Raw genomic sequence first — 24,302 nt, forward strand, 5'->3', positions numbered from 1 at the left:
AATTTTTCTTATAGAATATAGTTGCAAAAGGGATTCCTTTTTATTTTTTACTTTTTTATGTTTAAACCATCTACTATACTAAGTTCAACAAGAACCTAAGACAAACTCTTCATATGTCTACTCCTCACATGCTTATGTGTAAAAGGCTACAAGACACACCTAAGGTGCATGTCTCATACTATATGAGCAAGTCCTTGGGAAGTAAAGCCTAAAAATCAAAGCCTTGAGGTGTTTTGCCTTATCCTCGCCTCAAGGCGAGCATTGAGGCGAGCCTCAATAAAGCCTTTTAAAAGAGTCACGCGTCATTTAAAAGAGTCACGCTGACATGAGACACCTTGACTGGCCAAGACCTCAGTTGGGCGAGCGCCTTGCTCAAGGGCAAGTTTGGTGCCATGAAGTGACATGAGCCGTGTGTGATACACTTGCGAGCATTTAGTCCACTTGTGGCATGGAAGCCAGAGCTTCCTTGTGGGAATTGTTCTTGCTAGACAAAGCATTTTGCTTACATTTGACAAGACAGTTTAAGCTTCAATACTCAATGGTCAAGGAGAGATTAGGCAAGCTTGAACGTGATGGAGTTCGAGCGCCTCACGGGCAAAATATGTTCCGCTACGCCTCTAAAAGTCAACTCGTGACATAGCACCACGCCCCATGCTTGTCTACAACTACACCTACGCACGCCCACACCCATGCCAAGGACAGCACACAAGGGCAGACCCAGGATTACATTGAAGGGCCAAGGTCAGGCACATATGTATGGATTGGATGAAGTCAACAACAAAAACGATTCTAAACTGTTAATTTTGTTGTCTGGTCAACTCCTAATACTAAAAAAATTTCACTATGAGGCTCGTTATGAAACAAATCCAAACATTAAATATATTTTACTGTATAAATATGCACATTAAACTCTTAATTAAAATGATCACCGCAAAATTTTATAAACAAAACTACTTCAGTTCATAACCAAACATCACAAATTGCTATAACTAAAACCAATTTGAGTTATGACATAATACACCACAAAGTGTCATAACCAACCACACCACCAAAGTCTCATATCCAGTTACATTACAAATTGACCACCACAAAACCTCATAATTAAACACTAACATGATTCATAACTAAGATCACAAATCTTCATAACTAAGGCATATGATATACACTTTCAGGCCATATTGTTATACATCTTAAAGGGAATTGGATTAGTAATACTGTGAGTCCAACCTAAATTTTGTTTGGTTGAAAAAAATAAAAAATAAAAAGGAATGGGTCTAACAATCAATTGGGATTGTTAACCCCCTCAAAGGGTGAGATTCACAATCTAATCCCATAGGATTGGAAGGGAAAAGGCTTTTCCTATCCCTACATTACAAAACAATAAAGCCACATTTTATATAAGGGAAATTCTATCTACATACTATACAAACTCTCAATACACACTACAAACGGTGTTCAAAGATAAACTTCCTAACAAAAGTTAAATGTTTGTGGGTGATAGAGATTAGATGTAGCGACCCTCACCTTACTTTTGTCATACTTGCATATATTCATGCATGATCTTGTCTTGTTATGTTGTTTTGAAGGTTTTGCCTTGCCTTGTTTTGTTTAAGTACTGCTTGCATGATTTTGTTCCTTGCTTGGTGTGTAGCCGAGGTCATCTTGAGCTTAGTTCCCCTTTGAACCTTTGTACCTAGAGCTGCCTTGGAACCCCTTGGTCGACCTCCATCTTCACCTCGGGCTTGTTGCCGAGATGTTTTGCACTTAATGATCCTTGTCCTTGGGCAGGTATGGCCTAGACCGAGGTGTGGCACACCCCGGCCAAGGTGTGGCACACCCCGGCCAAGGTGTGGCACAGCTTAGTCAAGTGTCGTCCTCCCTAGCCGATGTCTTTGTTATCCTGTTGCCGAAGCTTTGACTTTAGCCGATGTCATTACTTGCCGATGTGTCTTGCCTTAGCTTGCTGTGTACGCTTTGTCATAGATTTGTCTTATCAATCAATCACCTTTTGAGTTGAACCAACCCGGTAACGCCACGTGTCCGAGCTGATTGTTAAGACAGCCGGCAGACCTAGAAACAAATCATTTTTTTTGTCTCAAATCTTTGCCTTTAGAGAGAGAAGCTCTAGAGAGAAGGAGGAGAAGTTCTTGAGTGAGAATAGATCTTCCAAGCTTGATCCTTGAGGTTTGAACCGTTGGATTCGAGTTTTGAGGTTAGAATCTTAACCTACTCTTGTTGTTCTTATTGATCATCTAGCTGCATTGCATGATCGGATTTGTTTTGCATGTCATGCATCAAGTTGAAGTTGGTATCGGAAGAGAAAGATAATATTCATGTGTTCTTAAAGAAAGTCTCGTTTTGATCCGAAAGTTTGGAACAAGAACCATGTTTTTGTGTATGTTCTTGCATGACCATCTTGTATGGGTACCCAGATCCATGTTTTGAACTCATAGCATGAAATCTCTGATTTTCGTAACGAGTTATGATCTTGCATTCATCTTCCTCATGATCATGTTCATCATGTCCTTCATGTTCTTCGAAGGGAAACCCAAGTTTTTTCCGACTTTGTTTTTGAATGAGGCCATCGGGACCACACCTCGGCAAGGAGGTGTGGGACCTCGGCAAAGACCTGGTTGGTACCCAGTGTATTTTCATGAGACCGGAGCAGTGTTTAAACTCCCAGCATGTTTTGCCTTGTTACTGACTTGGATCTGGTGAGAATGCCAAGATCATTTGCATGTATATAAAGCTTGTTTTAAGAATGCGATTGCCATGTGATTGTAGGTCCTTGATCTTTGCTTTGAGCCTACACCCGAGGAAACCTATGTGAGTGGTATTTCTAATAAAGCTATGTTATACTGTTTTGATAAATCTTACTTTGCTTTGTTTTGACGAAAGTATTTGTTAAGCATGAATGAATAGCCCTGTTTTGATGTATCAAGTAGAAGCCTTGTTTTGATGTTATTCTTGAAAAGTCCCTTGTACTGGAGGACTCTAAACTTTCGCAGTACCAAGTATAAAAGTCCCTTGTGCTGGAGGACTCTAAACTTTCGCAGCACTAAGTATAAAAGGATACGGTCCTTTCTTGGAAAGACTCTTGTGTTAAAGCGGGCTACGGGCCTAAGTAACACAAGACCATCGTGTTAAAAAGAGCTACGGGCTTAAGTAACACAAGTCCCTTGTGCTGGAGGACTATAAACTTTCGCAGTACCTTTGACTAATCGATTACTGATCGTACAGCCTTTGTTTTGCCACTGACGGTTTACCGCATGGATCTGTTGTTCGGAAAGCTTGATCTGTGTTTTGCCGATGTTAGTAAGCATCCCTTGAGACTTGTAAGACTTAATAGATGAATACGGTTCATCAAAAGCTTGATTTGTGTTTTGCCGATGTTAGTAAGCATCCCTTGAGACTTGTAAGACCTTGATAGATGAATACGATTCATCCCTTGTTTTGATAAAGTTTTGATGTGTTTTTGCTTTGAAAAGATCTCGGCTAAGATTCGTATGGTTTTGGCATGTTTTGTTTTGAAGGATCTCGGCTATATTCATGCAAAACCTTTATTACTAGTACCATTCACTGAGTATCCAAGCTCACCTTCTCTATATATATGTAGGTGACGAGCAGGACGTCGGCGACGCCTATATGTGTTTTTGAAAGCTTGTTTTGGATCCATGATTATGTCGGCTTTGTTTTGTATTCACGTCGGCGATGTCATTTCTTTCATGTCGGCGAATCTTGAAAATCATGCTTCTTAGCTTGTATTCACTGTCATTTTGTATATGTCGGCTGAAGAAGCCTTTTGATCAAGATGTAATACGTATTTTGCTTTGTTGTATTCAAGTTGTAAAGATATATGCCATTTCATTTTATCTACGCACTGCTCTTATGGACCACTTGTATCTTGATTTGTTGCTTCCGCATTTGTGAGCCCCGTTTATTATACTCTGATTGTGTTAAACTTTTGATGGTTGGCCTTGGGTAATCTCGGATTACTGGCCATCACGACACCAAACTACTAGGGGCGGTTTGGGGTCGTGACATTCGAGGCGATCGGTCGTTGACCTTTGGGAAGATGGTGGGCACTTTAATGGCCTGAGATCAACAGAGGTGGAAGAGAAGACCAAGACAGGCTTAGAGAAGAAAGGGGTGGCAGTGAGACCTTGAACACATAGTGTATGTTATGTGGTTCTCGTTGCTCTTGTTGTGTGATTGTGGCTTCACTTATGATGCCGTTATATAGACTCCAGGAGTATTGGAGCCCAAACAACCTCAAGACAGGCGGCAAGTTCTCCTCGACTCGACAGGAGGGTGATATCAGCCCTCCTAGCTGTGTCCTATGATTCAGGTCCTTGGGAAGGTTGCATCATAGGAGCTACAGGTGTAGGTATGATATCTTGAGAGGCGTATCATATGTCCATCAAATGCAAGTGTAAGGTCAACATCCCTTTCTCTAAACCAAGTCAAAGGAGGAGCTATCACTGCAAGGAGACAACTACACGACCTTGATGATCCCAAGGTCTTAGCGTCCAATCCACAATCCTCTAATGATCCCAAGCAGGAGTGCCTAGGTCCTGTTCCCAACCTAGGCAGCCCAAGGGGTGAGTATGGGTGAGCCAAGGGCTCATCCTGAGCAGCTAAGTAAACACAGGTGAGACAAGAGTCCAACTATGTTGCTATGGAGCTGGGGTGAATGGGTAAAGAATATATGTCTTAAATTATGAAGGGTCGTAGAGAGCTCTAGGTGAGCTAGCTTTATCAAAGTGAGTTGTGGCCCTGTTTTCATACTTGGTGGTGTGCGTGCCCCCGCTTAGGCTAGGCATACAACCCCAACTCATCGTGGTACCAAGGGGTCTGCCACGTAGATGTGTGAAGGTGATGACGTGATGCCTGTAGGGCTCGCTATGTGCCAAGCATAATATAGATAACTAAGCATAATATAGATACCCAAAATGTTCATATTTAAAGTTATGAACAAAAATAAATTGTTCAAATATACATTCCATTCAATTATTTATATCCGAACAACTACTTCATGTTTCATAAATTTATATCCTAACATTTGATTTTTTTTTGGAAATTTATATCCGAAAATCATTTGTGGTGTATACTTAGAGTTTGTATGGTGTGCAAATAGAGTAGGTGTTTGGGAAGTTGCTATTTTAGTAGGCTAAAATTTTTGTGTTTGGGAAGATAGTTGGATTTTTTTGTAGTTGGATGTGATGTTTGTGAGAGAAAAAGTGACATGATTATGGGTTTGATATGATATTTTGTCTTATTGGCTATTTTTGGCTATTTTGTCCTTTTGTGAATTTTAGCCCAAAAAGCTAAAAAATGGCCTTTGCCAAACACCCCTAGAATTACCTTTTATATAATGAAGACTTTTATATAATTTCATAGATTTAATCATAACCAACTAATACCACCGTATCAGTACACAAACAAAAACTATTAATCTTACATCTCCAACCTAATAACACTATACTAGTAATGCGCCTATAAGGAGAAATGATTTGATCCACAGGCAGAAATAGAGGAAGACCAAGAAGATTATGGTTTAAAGCGATAAGAAAGGCCAGACAAAGATTTGTTGTAATGCCCTAATCCTAAGAAATAAAAATATTGTTTGCTTCGGGCTAGACCATCATCGTCACAAGCTATGAAGCACAGATACTTCAAAAAGGGCGACGTATCCGTATCGGATACTTATTAGATACCGATACTCCTTGGATACTCGCGGATATGTATCGGCTACTTCTAAATTAATTTTTTATTAATTTTGGAATATCAGATACTTAATTTTGAAGTATCAGATACTCAAAATCACATATTACTTCTAATACTTTGGTTAGTTATTTGATAAAAGGAATATAGTGAGAGTTGAAGTAATAGAATTTGTCAAATTGATGTATCCTTATTGTCTCTCACTTCTCTCTCGCTCCCTCGCTCTCTCACGTTTCTTCTCTCTGCTCTCGTTCTTTTTTTGGTGTTAGCATGTAAGGATGATGTTTAATTTGCATTTACATTTGCATTTGCTTTTGCTTTTAGTTTTGGATGTTTTATGAATGTTTGAAGCTCTTAGCTTAATATGAATCCCTCTCTTTATTTATTAATTTGCTTTAGGTTTTATTTTCATGCATATTACATTATTAAAATTATTATAAATAAATAAAAAATTAAAAATGTATCCCCGCCGTACCCATATCTTATTTTTTCAGATTTTGGCGTATCGCCGTATCTATATCCCTGTATCGCTGTATTCCGTATCCGTATCCGTGCTTCCTAAGTCACTAGGACGGGATGTGAACTCACTTGTATAGTCTAGGAACTTTTCCTACCTAACCATATGGGACGGGATATTACACTCGTTGAGTTGAGTTGGGTAGTAGTATCCTCTATTTCCTAGATCATATCAACTAACTAGTCTAAATTACCATTTCTGAAACCAAAGTTTCTTTTCTATGGCTCCCCAACCTTACCATCACTAAACTATGTAAGAAAACATATTCCATATCCAAATTTCCTTAGCATAAAGCTGTACTGATTTTCTGATTCTTTTGTTCTGACGTGTTATCTTTGTTCATTCACTCCTTCAACTAGAACGACAAGTTTCATGCACCATAGAGGGAAAGCTGTGCAACAACTACCAACACAGAACCAACATAATAGCATATTGACATAACTAAAAAAATCAAGTACCTGCTTATATATATTCGAGAGGATTGATTTTTGTGGCGAAAGGCACAAGTAGTTCTGAGCTCCTCCAAATACTTGGCAACTAAATTTGGATGTTTGCATGCATCACATGATTTTTTACACAGTGATGCAGGTACCTACACTAAAAGATAACATATAATACAAGCAATTACATCTGGAAGTTAAATAACAACATTAATCATCCTAATGTACATGAGAACTGTACATAACCAAGATTCAAGTACCTGTTCCCCAAAACTCCCAAGAATTTTTTTCCTACGGCAACCAGACTCTTGACAGTATTCAACCATCTGCATGGATAGTGCACCAAGGTCCATCAAACATCATAGGAAAAGAGAGCTCAAGCTAGCTTTGTAGAAGGGTTGAAAAGTTACCTGATTGAAGTCAGCAAGGGATTTCTTTGAGGACCCATCCTGTGAGCTTGACGACTGCTCCTTCTTGCTCTTAGAAGCACCCAGAATAAATTGCTGCAATAGATATTATAAATGTTTACATAAAATTCTAGCATAACCATGCAAAAAAGAGAAAATTCAGACGCAGTGCCGAAATTGTGATCCAACCATTTTTTTGCAGTCATCCATTCCACAGTACAACAGACTTCTAGAAGGCAATTGATCACGACCAGCTCTACCTGACTCTTGATAGAAGGCTTCCATTGACTTAGGAATATTAAAATGACAAACAATCCTGACATCCTTTCGATCTATACCCTGGAAATTTTATGCGTAAAGAATTAATTCAAAATTTTCAGCTTGATAATATTTTCTGATAATGAAACTAGAAAGAATTCATATTCACAGCTTCATAAAATTAATATTAAAGATTTCTTACCATCCTGAAGAAACACCAACAAATTCAACAGCTGTCAATGCACCAGAATTGCTCCCAGCAAGAATCCAGCAAAAATAATCCATATATTACAATGTCAGGTTAATCATGAGTTTAAACGTAAAATATAAAATGAAAGATCCAGCAGAGTCAAAGAAAGAGAACATCCCCTTCAACTTTAAGACAAAAATTTCCAGCAGAGTCAAAGAAAGAGAACATCCCCTTCAACTTTAAGACAAAAATTTAAAGATTTTTGCAATTAATGAAGGAGGATGTTGCCAGGCCAGAGGAACAAACCAGTAATTCCTCACTTGACACATTGTATAAGACCTAAATTGAAATGTGCAATGGCTCATACGCTGGGGGGCATACCTCATGGGAACAGAGCCAAAAGTTGAGTCTGTACCTCATCTACCCTGGGTGAAGCTGTGAATTGTCGTGACCACCACTGTGCAATGGCCTTTTAAGGTCCTTTTTTGTGTGCATGCGTGTTTGTTTTGCACCCACTGAGGTGCGTGCTTAAATTTAGACAACTGGAACCCAACACAATGCCTGACTTGTATTCGAACTTCATCCATAATTTTCACAATCACATCCAGCGATTATATATGCTAAATTTGGCGTTCTCCGTTTTTTTAACACTGCATATACACAGTTTGTGCTTAGCTTCAAAGTTGGACTGTTATGATAGGTAGACAACTATCACTATAGTCTATGAAGCCTAGACACGGACATGGGACTTAGATACAACACAACACGGACACGTCGACAAGAAAAATTCCAAAAAAGTAGGACATGAATACGGCTCGGACATGCCACATATAATTATAGATTGATATAATATCATTTATGAATATATTATATTATATAGTTATCTATGTCCATGGTTAAATTACAAATACACCCCCTAAGGTTTGTTTAAAATACGAATTGTCTCCTGTGGTTTGAAAAATTACGAATACCCTTGTTAGAACACTTTATTTTACAGAATTAACTAAAAAAATAAAATTTGTAGCTACTCTCTTATACAATAATAAAATTACTTGAATTATTAATTGAAATAAATTTCTGAAATCATTAAAAATTGCTAATTGACTTGATAATTTGTTACTAAATGAGCCATTTGTCATGAAATTAGAAACTTCAAGAGGTGAAATGTAATTTTCAAAACCACAGAGCAATTCGTATTTTAAGCAAACATGTATTTGTAATTTACCCTATGTGCATAATACAAAATTAAATATTACTTTATACTAACTAAATCTTATATCTAATTCTCTTACATTAATTTTTTGACTATTAGATTGGACCATGGTAGTTAAAATGTAGACGAACTATAGGAAACATATAAAATTGCAACATTTTTCTCATCCTCCAAAGCCATCTATTTATAAAAAAAAAAACTTTAAAGAATTATGCATCATGTTAAGGCTTGTTAAATTCTCAAATTTTGAAAATCATACGATAGCATATGTCAAAGTGTTGGTATTATGCTTATATTTTTAGTGACAAACATGGCCAAGAAGTGACAGACACATCATAAAATGAGCATCAGACACATGTCCAAAATTAATATTTTTAATTTTAATTAAGGACACGTAAAAAAGTGTATCTGACACGTGTCTGAGGAGTGTTGATGTCCGACACAGAAACGTCGCCTACTTAGAAGTGTCCGTGCTTCTTAGACTATAGTTGATGCTGCGAATTCGCAGCATTATGCTCAGGAAATTAAAGTGTGGCTCAACTTGCTTTGGACTAGTTTAGATACGTAGACTGTAATAACTAATTAGATTACCAGAGGTTAAATACCTTATATAAATTTAATAGTATAATAACTAATAAGAGTTACCAGAACACAATTCCTATTGATTCAGATGTTGGGATGGATGCTCCAAAACATGGTAATCATTCCAATAACCTAATTAAAGATCCAAAATGCTCTTTTCCATACAATCATACCTTCTCATTCTCAACTGGAATCTGACATAAAAGTGGAACTCGCCACCACTAGATATAAATTAAACTGGTGCGTCATACTAAGATCCACAAAAAACATATAATGCACAAACAACAAAAACAGAAAGCAGTTTTACTCATGAGGCACATAATGCAAACAAATGCAAAAGAAGGGCTATATACTATGAAGCACCGACACTTCAAAACAAGTGCCGTATCCATGTCGGACACACAGACACTTCGGTGACACGCGGATACTTCGGGGACACGTATGGGACACATGTGTTGTCTGGGGTACTTAACTTTAATATTTTCCTATTTAAAACAAACACCTTGTTTTCAAAAAAAAATTATTTAATCTCGAGACCTCATAGTCCGTGTTGCATCTCAACACTTTGTAAACTTCCTTGCTTCAGTCTTAAAAATCTTTCAGAGATAAATTTTGAATTTCAGGCATGAGAGCAGAACCAGGGAAGTGAGAAGTGCCTTAGAAAGATTTTTCAGCCTAGGTTCCATTCCCACACGTGCGACCAGGAGGGTCTGCATGTGTGGACTTCTATAGCCTTGGTTTGGTTTTCTGGACAAAGGGCATTGCCGCACGTGCATAAGGGGGCCGCACGTGCGGGTGTGAGGCCCACACGTGCAGAAATCTGGAGCTGCATTGAGTTTTCTCCTACATGAAACAAACGTGTGGTTTTAGGCCACCGCACGTGCGGGGTTCTGCTTTTTTGCCTCAATTTTTGGACCCTTTTACTCAAAATCTGATTTCCAAAACCCTTTCCCCCATTTTCAATTATATCTGTGTCTATATCTATTCTCTCTTCTCTCTCTACATTCACTCTCACCAACCCTCATAAATCTCTTGATATAAACCAATCCATAGATCTTTAGATAGGTGTTCTTAAGGCAATTTTGGAGAGCACTTCGAGGGCTTCATTTTGTGCGATGGAGATCCAATTCCGACTGCCAATTTTTGGGTTTCTTCTCTCATCTCCTCTTCCTAGTTTGAGTTAGTGATTTCTTTGAGTTATCTATAAATATAAATTTGCAAGTGTATGGTAGTTGTGGCATTGATTTCACGAGTTTTGAGTTAAGGTGTGGATTTTATGAGATTTTGTATAGCTCAAAAAGGGTATTCTCAACAATTTCATTAGAATTTTAAATTTATGAACTATGTTGGTGGTTGATAGTTCATTTGAGGAAAAATCTTTTTAAAAATGAGAAACCCTAAATTTTCATGAAAACCACCTTGGAAATTTGGAGAGATGTTGAGATATTAGAAAATCATGTATTGTTGAGTATCAATTTTGAGAATTGATGAAGAAATTAGTGTATTATTCCTATTGTTGAAATTTCATGGAAAAAGAGTAAATGATATTTAGAAATTGTGAATAGTACATTGTTATAATTGTCTTGAGAAGATGAGAATTTTAGAAATGATCATTAGCATGTTGAGAAACTTTTGATTAAATAAGAAAAGAGGATGCAGGTGATGAATTGTTGTTATTTATCTCTTGGAATATATATATTGTGTAGACATATCGAGTAAAGATGTGGAACTTAATTACAATGGAACTTAATTACAATGAAAGATTGTGCGGTTGAAATGAGAAATTGTTGAGAAGATTGGGAAATTCATAATGTATTTGATATATTGCATTATCATTCCACTTCATTTTGATCACATTGCTTTAGAATTGGTATTTCAGATTTGTTCTTTGAAAATAAAGAAGTTGTGAAACAAAGATCATTTGATTTGTTTTGGGGCAAATACGTTGGTAAATCCGGATAAGAGGTATAGTTAGTTATGAATTAAGTTAGCTTGAGATCCATAGTAAAAGACCAAAAACACGAGGAGAGCAGGTGTCTATGCCTTCCAGTTAAGAGCCGGTAAAGTAGGTTTTGGTAGTGCTTAATATGCCTAGTTGCAAACACCAACCTAAGGATTACCTGAATTGTATTTATCATTTATTTATTGAAATCATTGAATTGATGATGTTTCCAAATGAACATTGTGCATGAGATTTTCAAACGAGAAAAATGTGCATTTTGAGGATGGCATGGCATGTGCATCCATCTCATGAGATTGTGTAAAATGTATATACTTTGTTAATAATCCTCTACTGGGCTTAATGCTCACCCCTAGTGGATTTGTTGCAGGAAAAGATGTGATCCCATAGAAGTAGAGGCGTAGAAGGATCGTCTTGGAAACACGAGGCTCATTCATTTTGTTGTTTCGTTTTGACAAGCTAAGGGCTTTATGTTTATGGGTTTCATAACCATTTGCTTGTAACCAGGCCTAAGCCTTGGAACTTGTAGCCATAGGGCCTAAATTGTATTTTAAATTTTTCTATATTAACCGTCTCACATGCTAGAGATTCATGCCTTAGGGAATATTGAATTTGTAATCGCATGTGGACTATTTTGTAAATCTCTAGCATATTATGAATACAAGTATAGAGATTTAACTAGTATATGAATGATGGGAATTTATGATTATCAAATGTTAATTATTTGGGGACGTTACACACACCACATGGCGTGTCCCCTTATTTAATTAATTTATTTTCAAGGGACATTTCGAGGACACACTAGGGACATGTCAAGTTGTCTTACCCCCATTTTATTTAGTACTTTTGATGAATGTTGAATGTTTATTATTTTTTCCTTAGATTTAATTACTTAATAGATCATCCATAAAAATATATATATACATATAAACTGTAAGTGTAAATTTAAAAGTGTTTTTTAAAAAAATCGAATTAAAGTTAGTTTTTGTTAATATATTGTTTGTGGATGTAATATTAATCTAGATAGCAAATAAGAATATATGAAAACATATTTTATTGCCGTGTTCCCATTTTTTTGAAATCGTCGTGTCCGCATCCATGTCAGCATCCGTATCAATGTCCATGCTTCTTAGGCTATATATGTCAAATTTGAAATACAATCATACCCGAAAGCAACTGTGGCAACAACTACTTGTTTCTTAGAAGAAATCCAATCATCCAAAACAGAACTCCGCAGTTTATTGTTCAACCCTGCATGATATGCTGAAGTGTACCAAAAAGAAGGAAAAATACTTGAAATATGTTTTGTAATACTTGAATTGTATTAGATAGGCATCAAAAATGGGGACCATGAAAAGCACTTAAAAATGTTTACCAGCACAGGAAATGCCATTCTTCGATAGATGTCCAGCCACATCATCACAAGTTGTACGTTCAAGGCAGTAAACAATTGCACAGACATCTCCACAAGATTTAAGTAGATTAGCTAAATCGGCATATGGGTCATCCAAAAGATCCTTATATCGCACTGAATTATACAGAAATCCAGTCAGATACATAATATGGTCACTGTATCGTCAAGGAGGCTTTCATATAATCAATAACACAAAACTTGTGCCCCAAAAAAAATTATAATGGGGTGATGGTGAACTGATAGGGGAAAAAGAGGGCCACAACCTTAACACAATGACCACAAAACCAAATAATAGAACACAAAACCTAATATTTATAGGCAACCATTAGCCCTAATAAAATAAAATAAAAAAACTAAACCTAATAGAAAAAGGAAACTAGAATCCCTAAAAATTGGAAACCAAATATTATTAAGATCATCCTAATCAAAATATAATCAAAAATACTATAAATAAAAATATAAATAATAAAGACATAAAATTATAAAATCATAAATTAAATTCACTTGCCAAGATTACTACATTCATGTCCTGCATCATTCTCCCCGACTAAGAAAAAGAACTCATCCTCGAGTTCCCGTTTAAATACTGAACTGGTCCATGCCAACAAATCAAGTATTTTGAATATGCTAGTTGATAGATCTTTTTTCTCATTGCAACAAATCTCTATAATCAGGCTGTTGACAAGGTCAGCCAAATATGGATTGAACGCACAAAGAAAATCTTCAACGCCAATCAAAATCAATCCCTTCAAGCTTGATTAAGTAATATTTTGGTAGTTCATCAATAGGATCTGACAAGTTGAGTGCATCTTCATGTTAAAGGTCTTTTTTCCGGTAGGATTGTTGCCTACAAGAAGCAGCTTCTTGAACTTTCAAATTTTCTTCCAAAATAATTTTACTTTCACAATTTCCACATGATCCTCACAAGCACTTCAAGAAATTTCATAAGTATCTCCTAAAACATTGGCCAACAACTTGTCCAAAGTAACTTTGATATGAATCATTTGTTCCATTGTTTCTGTAAAATTTAATGTATAAAGAGAAATAGAGAGAGAATAAATTGTATGTATTATTGATTGATTTATATTGATTTTTGAAATTGATGTATGCTGTCTATTACAAATGGTTCCTTATATAGATGTAGGTGTAGGTATAGGTGTAGTGGGTTAGGTTTAGTGGAGTAGGTGAGGTGGTAGTGGTGTAGTGGGTTAGGTTTAGTGGAGTAGGTGAGGTGGTAGTGGTGGTAGGTTTATTGATAAATTTTAACAGCCCCCCGCAAACTCAAGGAGGATAGAAACTAACCAACTTGAGTTTGGAGAGAGGAACAAAACAAGAAAATACATAAAAATAAAAAGGATAGGAGACACTGTATGGTCGTGTCAGACCATTGGTGAAGACACTGGATGGTGGTGTCATAACGTTGTAGAGGACACTGTATGGGGGTGTCAGACCGATGTAGAAGACAGTTTATGGGGTCATGTCGGACCGTTGTAGAAGACAGTTTATGGGGTCATGTCGGACCGTTGTAGCAGACAATGTTGTGACAGTTGTTGTGACAGTTTACGGAGTCTTGCTGGACCCTTGTAGAAACTAACCGGAATCAATGTCGGGACAGTTTACAAAGTCTTGTCGGACCCATGTAGAAGACAGTTTATGGGGTCATGTCGGACCGCTGTAGAAGTTGCACCCTCAAAAGGTGTGCCCAATTTTGTCAAAAGGCGTGCCATCAAAAGGCGTGCCCACTTTATCAAAAGATGTGCCATGAAAAGGCGTGCCAGTTTGTCGGGCGTCAAGAGGCGCGCGATGCGCGTGGCTGCCTCGGCTATAAGACAGAGGCTGAGGCTGAGGCTGAGGCTGAGGCAAAAACACCTGTGAGAGATATTCTGAGAGAGATTTCTGAGAGAGATTCTGTATAACACTCTGTTGCCTAGAAAATGGCTTCATCGTCTTCCCGCGGGCTGCTCACCCTCTTTCCCGACCTCAACGAGTCAACGAGAGAGAGAACTGGTGCGGTGGCACTGGAACCTCAACCAAGCGCCCCGGAGTTTGCTCCGTTGAACTTTCCGATGCGGTCTGTGGAGCAAAGAATGGCAGTGCAGTCGGATGTGGAGGCCAATCAGTATACATTGAAGTCATGTGTGGAAACCATGACTGCGGTTACAAATTTGTCGAACCGGCTGCAGAGTAGGACAAATGAGGTGCAGCAGTTAAACGCCCAACTGGCTCTGCTCCAACGCATGTATAAGGATGCGCGAGCAGAGTTAAGTGTGCTAAAGGCGGAAAATGAGGAGCTGAAGCGGAAGGCCACCGTGATGTTCCGATTTGGAGGTCCACCGTATGCTGTAGTGGAGGAGCAGGGAGGAGGCAACTTGCTTGGTGGTCTAGGAAGCACGGAGGCAACACCGGCAAGGACCACCCAGGACGGAGGCAAGAAGAAAAGACCGGCGGCTGAGTAGAGAAGAAAAATCCCACTGTGGGTGTGGTAGTTTTGTTTTTGTTTGTGTGGGTTTTTTTTTTTTTTTTTTTTTTAATGTAAAAGTGTGATCGGGGTTGATCCCCTGATATGAATAAAATGACAAGGTTGTGGAATGTTGTTGGTGTTATTTTGTGGTGTTGTTTTGTGTAATAAGAAAAATAAAATAAAAGAAAATAATGGATAAAGAAAATAGAGAAAAATATTTGTGGATGGGTGATAAGAAAAACAGCAGATTTTTTTTTTTTTTTTTTTGGTGGAATATAAAATAAATAATAATAAGAGAATGGAAAACGGGTGATGCTTACTAACAAGGGATAGGGAAAATATATTATAATAAAATATATATATATATATATTAAAATAAAAGAAAATGGTGAAAGAACGTGGATGAAATAAATTAAGAAAAAGGAGAGATATGATTAAAGTGGGTTTGAAAGTGGGAAAAGATGAGAGAGAGGGATGTCCAAGAAGCTTGTGCTTTTGATAGTTACACATTACCCAAGCTGTATGTGAAGATGCATGTTACTGTCTTACACTTCTGCAGGCTTGGTATTCTTTGTGGGGCACTTGCAACACGTGACATTGAAAATTGTATTCGAAAATGATGACATCTCCAACATGAAACGTCTTGGAAGCAGCCCAGGCCTTGTAATCAATATTCCCAATGATGGTTCAACCAGCGGAGTCCCCAACCTTGTACACTGCTGCCATTGAAACCTTCAAGCCAGCAAACATGGCTACCAACAACAGAGCCACAGCTCTACACCCCACACCCAAATCCATGGCTAAGAGAGAGAGAGCAAATCGGGAAAAAAACAGCAGTGACGAGCAGAAAAGCAGCGCCAGAAACGCCAACGACGACGACGAGTAAGAGTACAACCACGGATATGTGAGAGGCGAGGTGAACGGCGATAGAGGCTAGACGATGATGCGGGTGCCGCCGCCGACATAGCGGAGGAGGGGTGTAAGAAAATGTTGAAGAAGTCAAGGTATGTGTAGAAAATAAGCGGAATAGGTTGAGGTCCGGCGGGCGGCCAAGGCGAGGTTGCCGCCCGCCGGTGAAGCGAGAAATACTAAGGTCTTAACCTTGCTCTGATACCATGTAAAATTTAATGTATAAAGAGAAATAGAGAGAGAATAAATTGTATGTATTATTGATTGATTTATATTGATTTTTGAAATTGATGTATGCTGTCTATTACAAATGGTTCCTTATATAGATGTAGGTGTAGGTGTAGGTGTAGTGGGTTAGGTTTAGTGGAGTAGGTGAGGTGGTAGTGGTGTAGTGGGTTAGGTTTAGTGGAGTAGGTGAGGTGGTAGTGGTGGTAGGTTTATTGATAAATTTTAACAGTTTCTAATTGTGCTTCAGAAAATATTCTAACTTTGAATATAACTGTGAATCGGTCACCACGGTTAATGGGAAAGAGGTTTTCTTATTCTTTTTTATTTTCTTTTCGCTGATGGGTTGTTTTGAAAGATTGAAGGGTTGGGTTCTGGGCTTGGGCTTAAAAGTGGGCTACTAAGTCGGGCATAGTGGGTCATTTAGGAAGTTGGGCTAACTTAGCACTAGAACGGATTTTTGGCGCTAGATTTATTTTTGTTAGTTGTTGAGCTGATTATTGGTTTCAGGCTGGCCTCATTTTAAAAGTTAAGGGTTAGATATGAATAATGTGGCTTGGTTATTGGATGGGCTAAAGGTTTGGATGAAGGGCTAAAGAGTCAATTTTTGGTGGGGTTATGGATAATTGGACTGGTTTTTAGGTAATTTTCAGTTGGTGTTCCCAGTTCAAGGAAATAGGATCGAGTCAAGGGTTAAGGATTTAAGATCGGATAAGGTAGTCCAAGCCCTCTTCTCTCTAAATCGTTTCATGAAGTGACGTCTCCTTGTTAAGTCATTCTCAACGACATCTGTGACACATCAAGTTGATGCAATGATGATCGACTATGGCAGCACCAACACCAGTTGGCAACAATGATGCCAATGACAACAAGAGCATCCTTGCTGAAGTTGCAACCGATGATGATGGGAAAGATCACAACAAGGAAGACAACGTGAGGGAGGTGTTGCAGAACTCCAATGGTCCCTTGTTGACTCAATAGACGATAACGAAGTCACAACAATGAAGAAGACGACAACAATGACGACGACGATAATGACAACGAGAGCAGTCTTTGATGAAGTTGCAACTGACGATGACGCGGAAGATCACGACGAGGAAGATGAAGTGAGGGAGGTGTTAAAGAACTCCAAACTCTAGTGGTCACCAGTTCAGTCAATGGATGATAACGAAGTCAACCAGACGACAACAATTGACAATGGATTACACACCACACACACACACACAAACCAAAACCAAAAAAACTTGTTTCATTTTATAAAACGGGAATATTCCCAGATGTTTAAGGGGAAAATATCAAGCACATCCAAAAACCCATCATTTAGAATGTATAAAGGACTAATTCAGGTGAACTCCAAGTTTATGAACTCTGTTAAATATCTAGATTCAAAAAACAAAATAAATGCATCAAATCAAGCTAGCAAGACCTAACCTTCATAATATATATTTGGACGATTAAATGATGATTTCAGGACTAAGGGGTCATGCAAGCACAAGGATTCTATCACATCCGTCTGTACTCTGCAAAATGACAGGAAAATCAGGCAAAAAGTACCACTCAAAACTTTTTCATAAAGAAAAGAAGCATTCAGGAATTGAGAAACTCAAGTAACTTTTTTATTCTTCATGATAAACAAGACACCTACTTTACATGTAAGTTTGTGAGTGAGTAAAGGAAATTTTACAGATTCATCAGAAGAAGAAATCAAAAAACAAAAAATAAAAATCAACTTGTAGAATACTACTTTCTCGAAGGACATGGATGTGTCAGATGTCCATTGAATAAACAAAAAGTGAGTACCACACACTTTTTAAATTATAAAGGGGGAAAATTGTCAGGGGAAGAAAGGGGGAAGCACTTAAGAAAAGGATGTGGTAGATCATGGAAGAATCTAGAGCCAATTTTGCAAGCATATAAAAAAAAAAAAATTCACATTTTTTCCACATGAAATGCATTAGACAACTCACTTAGGGACAGCAGTAGCAGTCAAAGCCAATATTGGTATGTTTGGTAGACGGTTCCTCAAGGAAGAAAGCTTCTGGTAACTAGGCCTAGAATGCAAGAACAATTGAAAATTAGGAAAACAATATAACAAGCAAACCAAAGCTTCAATAGTAACTTAATAAACATGCTAGCCTTCAATTTACAAAAATTCTATCATCTTAGGTGACTTCAAATACATTGGTGAGCCACAACCGTACCTCTCAAGCATTTTTCTATCAATTATATGATCATACTTAAAGTGTTTACATATATATCTAAAAGCTTTCAGCAGTGGAGTGTGAGAAGACTATGGACACAGGAGCAATGCAGGTCGGGAGAACTATAGCCTCTAGGGATGGACAGATGACTTCTTCTTCCACATGTACAAAGGAGTAACTATGTAGCAGCCCAGGTCTTAAAACTGACTTGAACCCACTTATATGGATGTCCCGATACTGTAACACCCACATCATGCATTACTAGACATTGCATTATATGTTCATCCATCCTAGGATTTCATATTTTGCATTGCATTATGTATGTGATATGTTTATTATTGTAGAATTTAGAAGTGTTAGATGTGAATAAGGAGCCTTGTAGGAGAATGTTAATGAAAGAATTTAAGAATAATTGAGCTTGGAAGGAAAACTTAGGAAAATTGGATCAATTTTAAGAAAAGCCTTAGTATAAAAATTTTAGTGAACATTATAGAGTTAGGGGATAACTTCGAACTTGAAATTTTAATGTTTAGACATCTTAGAAACCTTAATTGAGGAGCTTAATAGCTTTAGTCTAATGAATAGAAACTTTTAGACACTTCGTCGAAAAATTAAGCGAGATTAATTTAATTTAATTGAGATTAATTAACTAATGAAGATTTAGGACTACGTCTAATTAATTAGAGCTAATCATGATTAACTAAACTTAGTGGAGTAATATTTAAATAAACAAATAGAAGATGGAAGAAAGTGCTGGATAATTCTTGAAGCTTCAATTGTTAACTTGTTCAATTTAATAATAACAAAAACGAGAGAGAGAGAGAGAGGTGCTGGAAATTCTGAGTTCAAGGAAGAGAGAGATGATATAGAATAGAGCAAGAAGAAGAAGAAGAAGAAGAAGAGAAGAAAGAGTTGAAGAACTACCATTTCTAGCCTAAAAATCAAGGAAAAATCATCAATAGGTAAGGAATTTCACCCTTATTCTTGTATTGTTTAAATAATCTGAGTACAAAATCATTTTAAGATAGGTTTTGAGAGAATTAAAGATGAAGAATTGAAAGAAGTTTGAAGTAAAGATAGGTTTTAAGAAATTGTTATGAAAATCATGTTTTGATTGAGTAAATCTTTGAACCCTTTGCAAACAAAAGTTTTTCTATGAGTTTTGTATCATATATGCATGTTATAGAGTTTATAAAATCAATTTTTGGGGTTTGGAATGAAGGAAATTGGAAGAAAAATGAGTTTGTAAATTGTAGAACACCAGCTCAGATTTTCTGCACGACGGCTGCACATGCAGCCAAGCTCAATTTGGACATTGCGTAACCGCCGCACTAGCGGCCAATTTTGGGCACACGAGCGGCCGTCCTCACCACACATGCGGCCAACAAGGGAATGGCCACTGCACCTCCACCGCACATGCTACTAAATCCACCACACTTGTGACCAAACAGAGGGCACTTGCCCAATTTGACTTCTTTTCGATGTTTTTTACTCACCGGACCTCACCGCACTTGTTTGAGACCTAAAGTAAAATTAATTAAGGTTTAGAAACCTATCTAAAGAGAAAATAGGTGAAGAAAGAAAGTTTGAAATTAAGTTATTACACTTGAATTAGAACCAAATAAGACGGTATTTTGACTGTTTCGCATTTCATTTCGTTTGTACTTGTATTCTTACTTGTGTAGGTCAAGACCTTGTGCTATATACCTCGAACGGAAGCCATTGTGAGTAATATTATTGTAAAGCTATGTTATGAAGTTTATTTTGAAAATGAAAAGTATTATGTTGGAAATGTTTGTTTTGTTTCCGAAAGAATGAATATCATATTACTTTTTTTTTATATCAATGTATGTTAATACGATCCTCAAATTATTCCCAGTCATTGGGGAACCGTAAGCATGCCAATGACAGTCAATGAGATCTCCTCTGCCACCTGCGGGTGGGTTTGTTTAATCGGTATCTGGGGCAGTTATTCATCTGTTTTGTTCTGTTCTGACGGATGTTTGCATTTATTTGTTAAGAAAATGTTATATTTGAAAAGAGATACTATGATGAAATGTTTTGAAAGTTATTAAATTTGATGATTTGAATTATGTTTTGTAAAATCTGTCAATATTCATTCATTAGCCTAACCAAACCAAACCAAGCCTTAAGTCCCATCAAATGGAGTCGGCTACATTAACCTTTTACTGTAATATTATTCACTAGGTTTTGGCTCACCCCTCTCCCTTGTATATATGTAGGTGACAATGAGAAAGATCAAGAATAGGACAGGAAGAGTTGCTTTTTGTGTTTTTGCTTTTGTTAAATAGAAGTCTTGTAAATATTTTTCTAATTTAAGTTGGTGAAGTTTGCAAGAGATGAGAAGACTTGTATTATCAATTGTGATGTTTTTACCTTTTGTATCTTTTGTAATCCATGTTTAAAGTTGTAAATTATTTGCTATGTTAATATAAGACACGTGTGTTTCATATCATTTTACCTATACACAGCTCTGAATGGACTTAATTAACTATGTATGTACAACTTTGGCTTATGAATACCCCAAATATACTATAGTCCATTATTTCTTTTTTATTGTAAGGCCTTTGGTAGTCAAAGGCTACTAGCCGATCACGATACTATTCTGTTTGGAGCAGGACGGGGTCGTGACAGATACGATTTCGAACCCTTGGTACAATGGGTTGTGTTTTGCTAATTATGATCGAGTCAATGTTAATTCCTATCTGACGCCTAACACATTTAATATTCAAGTTTCGGGCATAAGGACCAAAAATATAAGTGTAAAAACAACTCATAAGGAGTTGGACTTCATCAGGTGTGACCGCACATACAGTTGGGGTGTCCCACATGTGCAGATTAGTGAAACAGGGGAGGGAATTTTGGGCAGAGGTTCCACACATGTGGTGGAGGGGAGATTTCTAGGTTTGGGACTGCGTGAAACCGCACATGGAGGAGGCTCCACAGGTGTGACCAAAGGACCCGCACGTGTGGCCGAGGCTAAGAAACTGCACATGGCAGCCTCCCAGCCAAGCCCTTTTGGACCTTTTTTATGACTAGAAACCTCTCTTTCTATAGCGTTTCAGATCTTAAACCCAATTTGTATGCATTAATTGGTACTCGTTACCTTATCCTTGTATTGTTTTTGGACTCTTGGAAATGATAGGTTTGCATTTGAGTCTTTTATTATTATGATTGGGACCTCCTTCTAGATATTTAGAGCCTTGATTGAGGTATTAACATGATGGTTGGACAAGATTGGACCAAAAACCCCAAATTTGGATATTTGTTTTTTAGTAGTCTTCACTCTTCTGCTATTTTCTCTCTCCACATTTTGAATCTTCATGTGAAGCTAGAACCATTGAAAAGCTTACTCCCGGGGCTTCAATTTAGACACAAGAATGATCCAAAACAAAGTTCAGATGAGGGAGTTATGTCTATTTGAAATTCGAGCATCAAAGCTGTCAGCATAGTTTGCTCAAGTGCGTACTTTTGACCACTCGAGCAGTCCGAAGACCTGGACAGCTCTGTTTTTCAAAAAATGAGATCTTGCAAGCACCCATTCACCACTCAAGCGAACCTTTGACCGTTCGAGCAGTCTATTCAACTTTAGTGAGTGACAAAACTACATTTTTTGTCAGACTTGGGGACCAAAACTATTTTTATGCTTGTACTATATATAGGGACTCAGATATTTTTACACACACTATTGTCTCTCTACTCCTCTCTCACCTTGAGAACTCTCTCTATCTATATATTTCTTACATTAATCACACAAATCACCCAATCTCTCATATCTAGAGTAAGAGTTTGTTCAAAACTCGTTTATTAAATTGTAGAGCACGTCAAGGGCTTCGATCTTACCAAGCCCGATCGTCGTTTGGAGCATTTTGAATTTTCGGGTTTCTTCATTCTCGTGTTTAATTTGAGGTAGAAATTTCTTTAATATTTTTTAATATGATTTTATAGATGAATGTGTGGTATTTTATTGCATAAATTTTAAGAATTTTGTAGAGATTTCAAAGCATGTATTGTGAGAAGTTAGGGTTTGGTATGTGTTGTGTATTTCTTAAAGTTTTCTCTATCTTTTCAATACAATTGAAATAATTAAAGTTTTCTCTATCAAATGTGAGTTTTAAAAGCTTTAGAGTATGTCAATCTTTAAAATTAAAAAGGCCCAACTATTTAAAGAAAACCATAAATTTCTTGAAATTGTATAACTCGGAGAAATTACAAATTAATAATCATTTTGAGAAATTGGTATTGAGTATTGCTAATCGAAAAAATGATGAGAATTGAGAATTCATGTACTGAGCAATTGATTTAGATTGAGTAAAAATTCAGAAATTATTCCTCCTTATACATTTATTAAATTCGTTGAAAAATGGTATTACATGGTGTTGTTAGTTATGCTCTAATATTGTCTAAATGGAATATCTTGATAGAGATAACTATTATTGGCAATCGGCGGAGGATTGCATGTTGTAGAGCTATTTCAATCTATGGTGAATTGAAACCCAATTGTAAATGATTAGTGATGTAGAAATTAATGCGGTGATAACAATGCAAGGATTTTATGAGTTGTGAGATTATGTAACTTGAAAGGTGATAAATGTGAATAAATTTGAGATACACTTGAAATGTGTAATGGGGTGTGTTATATAGAGGTATCACGTACCTTTTGGCTAACAACAGGTAATGTGGGAGCGTGCTATATAGAGGTATCGCATTCCTCCCGGCTAGCAACCAGAAAAGTGGGAGTGCTATATAGAGGTACCTCATTCCTTCCAGCTAGCAACCGGTAAAGTGGAAGTGTTTAGATGGGGTTTGATGAGACGATGGATATGTGCACGTGTTTGTGATTCATTATTGATATATATATATATAATATATGTGCGTGTTGAGATCTATTATGAGTTATGTCCATGTAGTGAGACTCATTTTGAATCATGTTAGTGTTGGAAGTTATTATGATTGAATAGACTCGTTGAGTAAACATGGATGTAAATTTTGAGATAGAATGAAGAGGTCATGGAAATGTTTAGGTATTTTGGATGAAAATGGAAAAATAAAAAATAAATGAAATAAAATATTACATGTGTATAATGTGGAGCATAGTGATCATATACATGTATAGAGTTTTATTAATTGGAATTAAAGATTTTGCCTACTGGACTAGACGTTCATCCTGCGTTAAAATCTTTTCAGGTACCGACGATGAACCACGACCATGAGTTGGCATGGAAGATGAGTACGAGCTAGAAGAGCTCTTTTGATTGTGGTCACTTTATTTGTAGGCAGAATGCCACATGTATAAGAGAGGGTAATTTATAAATAAATTGGGCCGAGCTAAGAAAGAGGCTTCTTTGGAAATTGGACCACACATCGGACCGAGATAAGAGTTGATGTAGCTCGGGCTAAAAACTAACGAGCTTGGGCCAGGAGAAATCTGGGCCGAGTTATGAGCCGAGGTGTTTGGGCTTCATAAGGTGGACCTCGCCCTTGTTAACTCGGTCAAAGCTTGCTGCAGTTAGCTCGGTCTAAACAGACAAAACCGAGGTACCAAAGAACAAGAGCCGAGCTATGTGTTGCATATGAAGGCGCTGGATAAGTATGACAATGGGCTAGTGTTAGCTCAGTCATATTGTTATGCAACCGTGGTAAAACCATCTCACTTGGTTTAAGCAGTGAGGAGAGTGTTGAAGGATAAGCATTATCTTTCAGGAGTGTGATTCCTAGGAGGACTCTACACTGAGGAATAAGAGTCCTACTAGAATTGTGCCAAGCAAAAACAATAAAAG

General features: G+C 37.3%; 1 protein-coding gene across 1 annotated transcript in view; it reads right to left on the minus strand.

Annotated features, from left to right (window-relative positions):
• The window catches only part of RECQL3 (DEAD/DEAH box RNA helicase family protein), a 47,716-nt gene that overhangs the window by 9,224 nt on the left and 14,190 nt on the right, over positions 1-24,302 (minus strand). The window contains exons 8-16 of the mRNA XM_082869116.1: positions 18,268-18,351; positions 17,732-17,820; positions 12,667-12,819; positions 12,458-12,554; positions 7,549-7,552; positions 7,278-7,427; positions 7,092-7,184; positions 6,942-7,007; positions 6,700-6,833 (exon numbers count right to left, since the gene is read on the minus strand). Coding sequence (XP_082725242.1) covers positions 6,700-6,833; positions 6,942-7,007; positions 7,092-7,184; positions 7,278-7,427; positions 7,549-7,552; positions 12,458-12,554; positions 12,667-12,819; positions 17,732-17,820; positions 18,268-18,351 — 870 coding nt within the window. The remainder of the gene's footprint in view (positions 1-6,699; positions 6,834-6,941; positions 7,008-7,091; positions 7,185-7,277; positions 7,428-7,548; positions 7,553-12,457; positions 12,555-12,666; positions 12,820-17,731; positions 17,821-18,267; positions 18,352-24,302) is intronic.

The sequence above is a fragment of the Camellia sinensis genome, chromosome 5, assembly GCF_055761805.1.
Source record: "Camellia sinensis isolate YWXY chromosome 5, ASM5576180v1, whole genome shotgun sequence".
Lineage (NCBI taxonomy): Eukaryota > Viridiplantae > Streptophyta > Magnoliopsida > Ericales > Theaceae > Camellia > Camellia sinensis.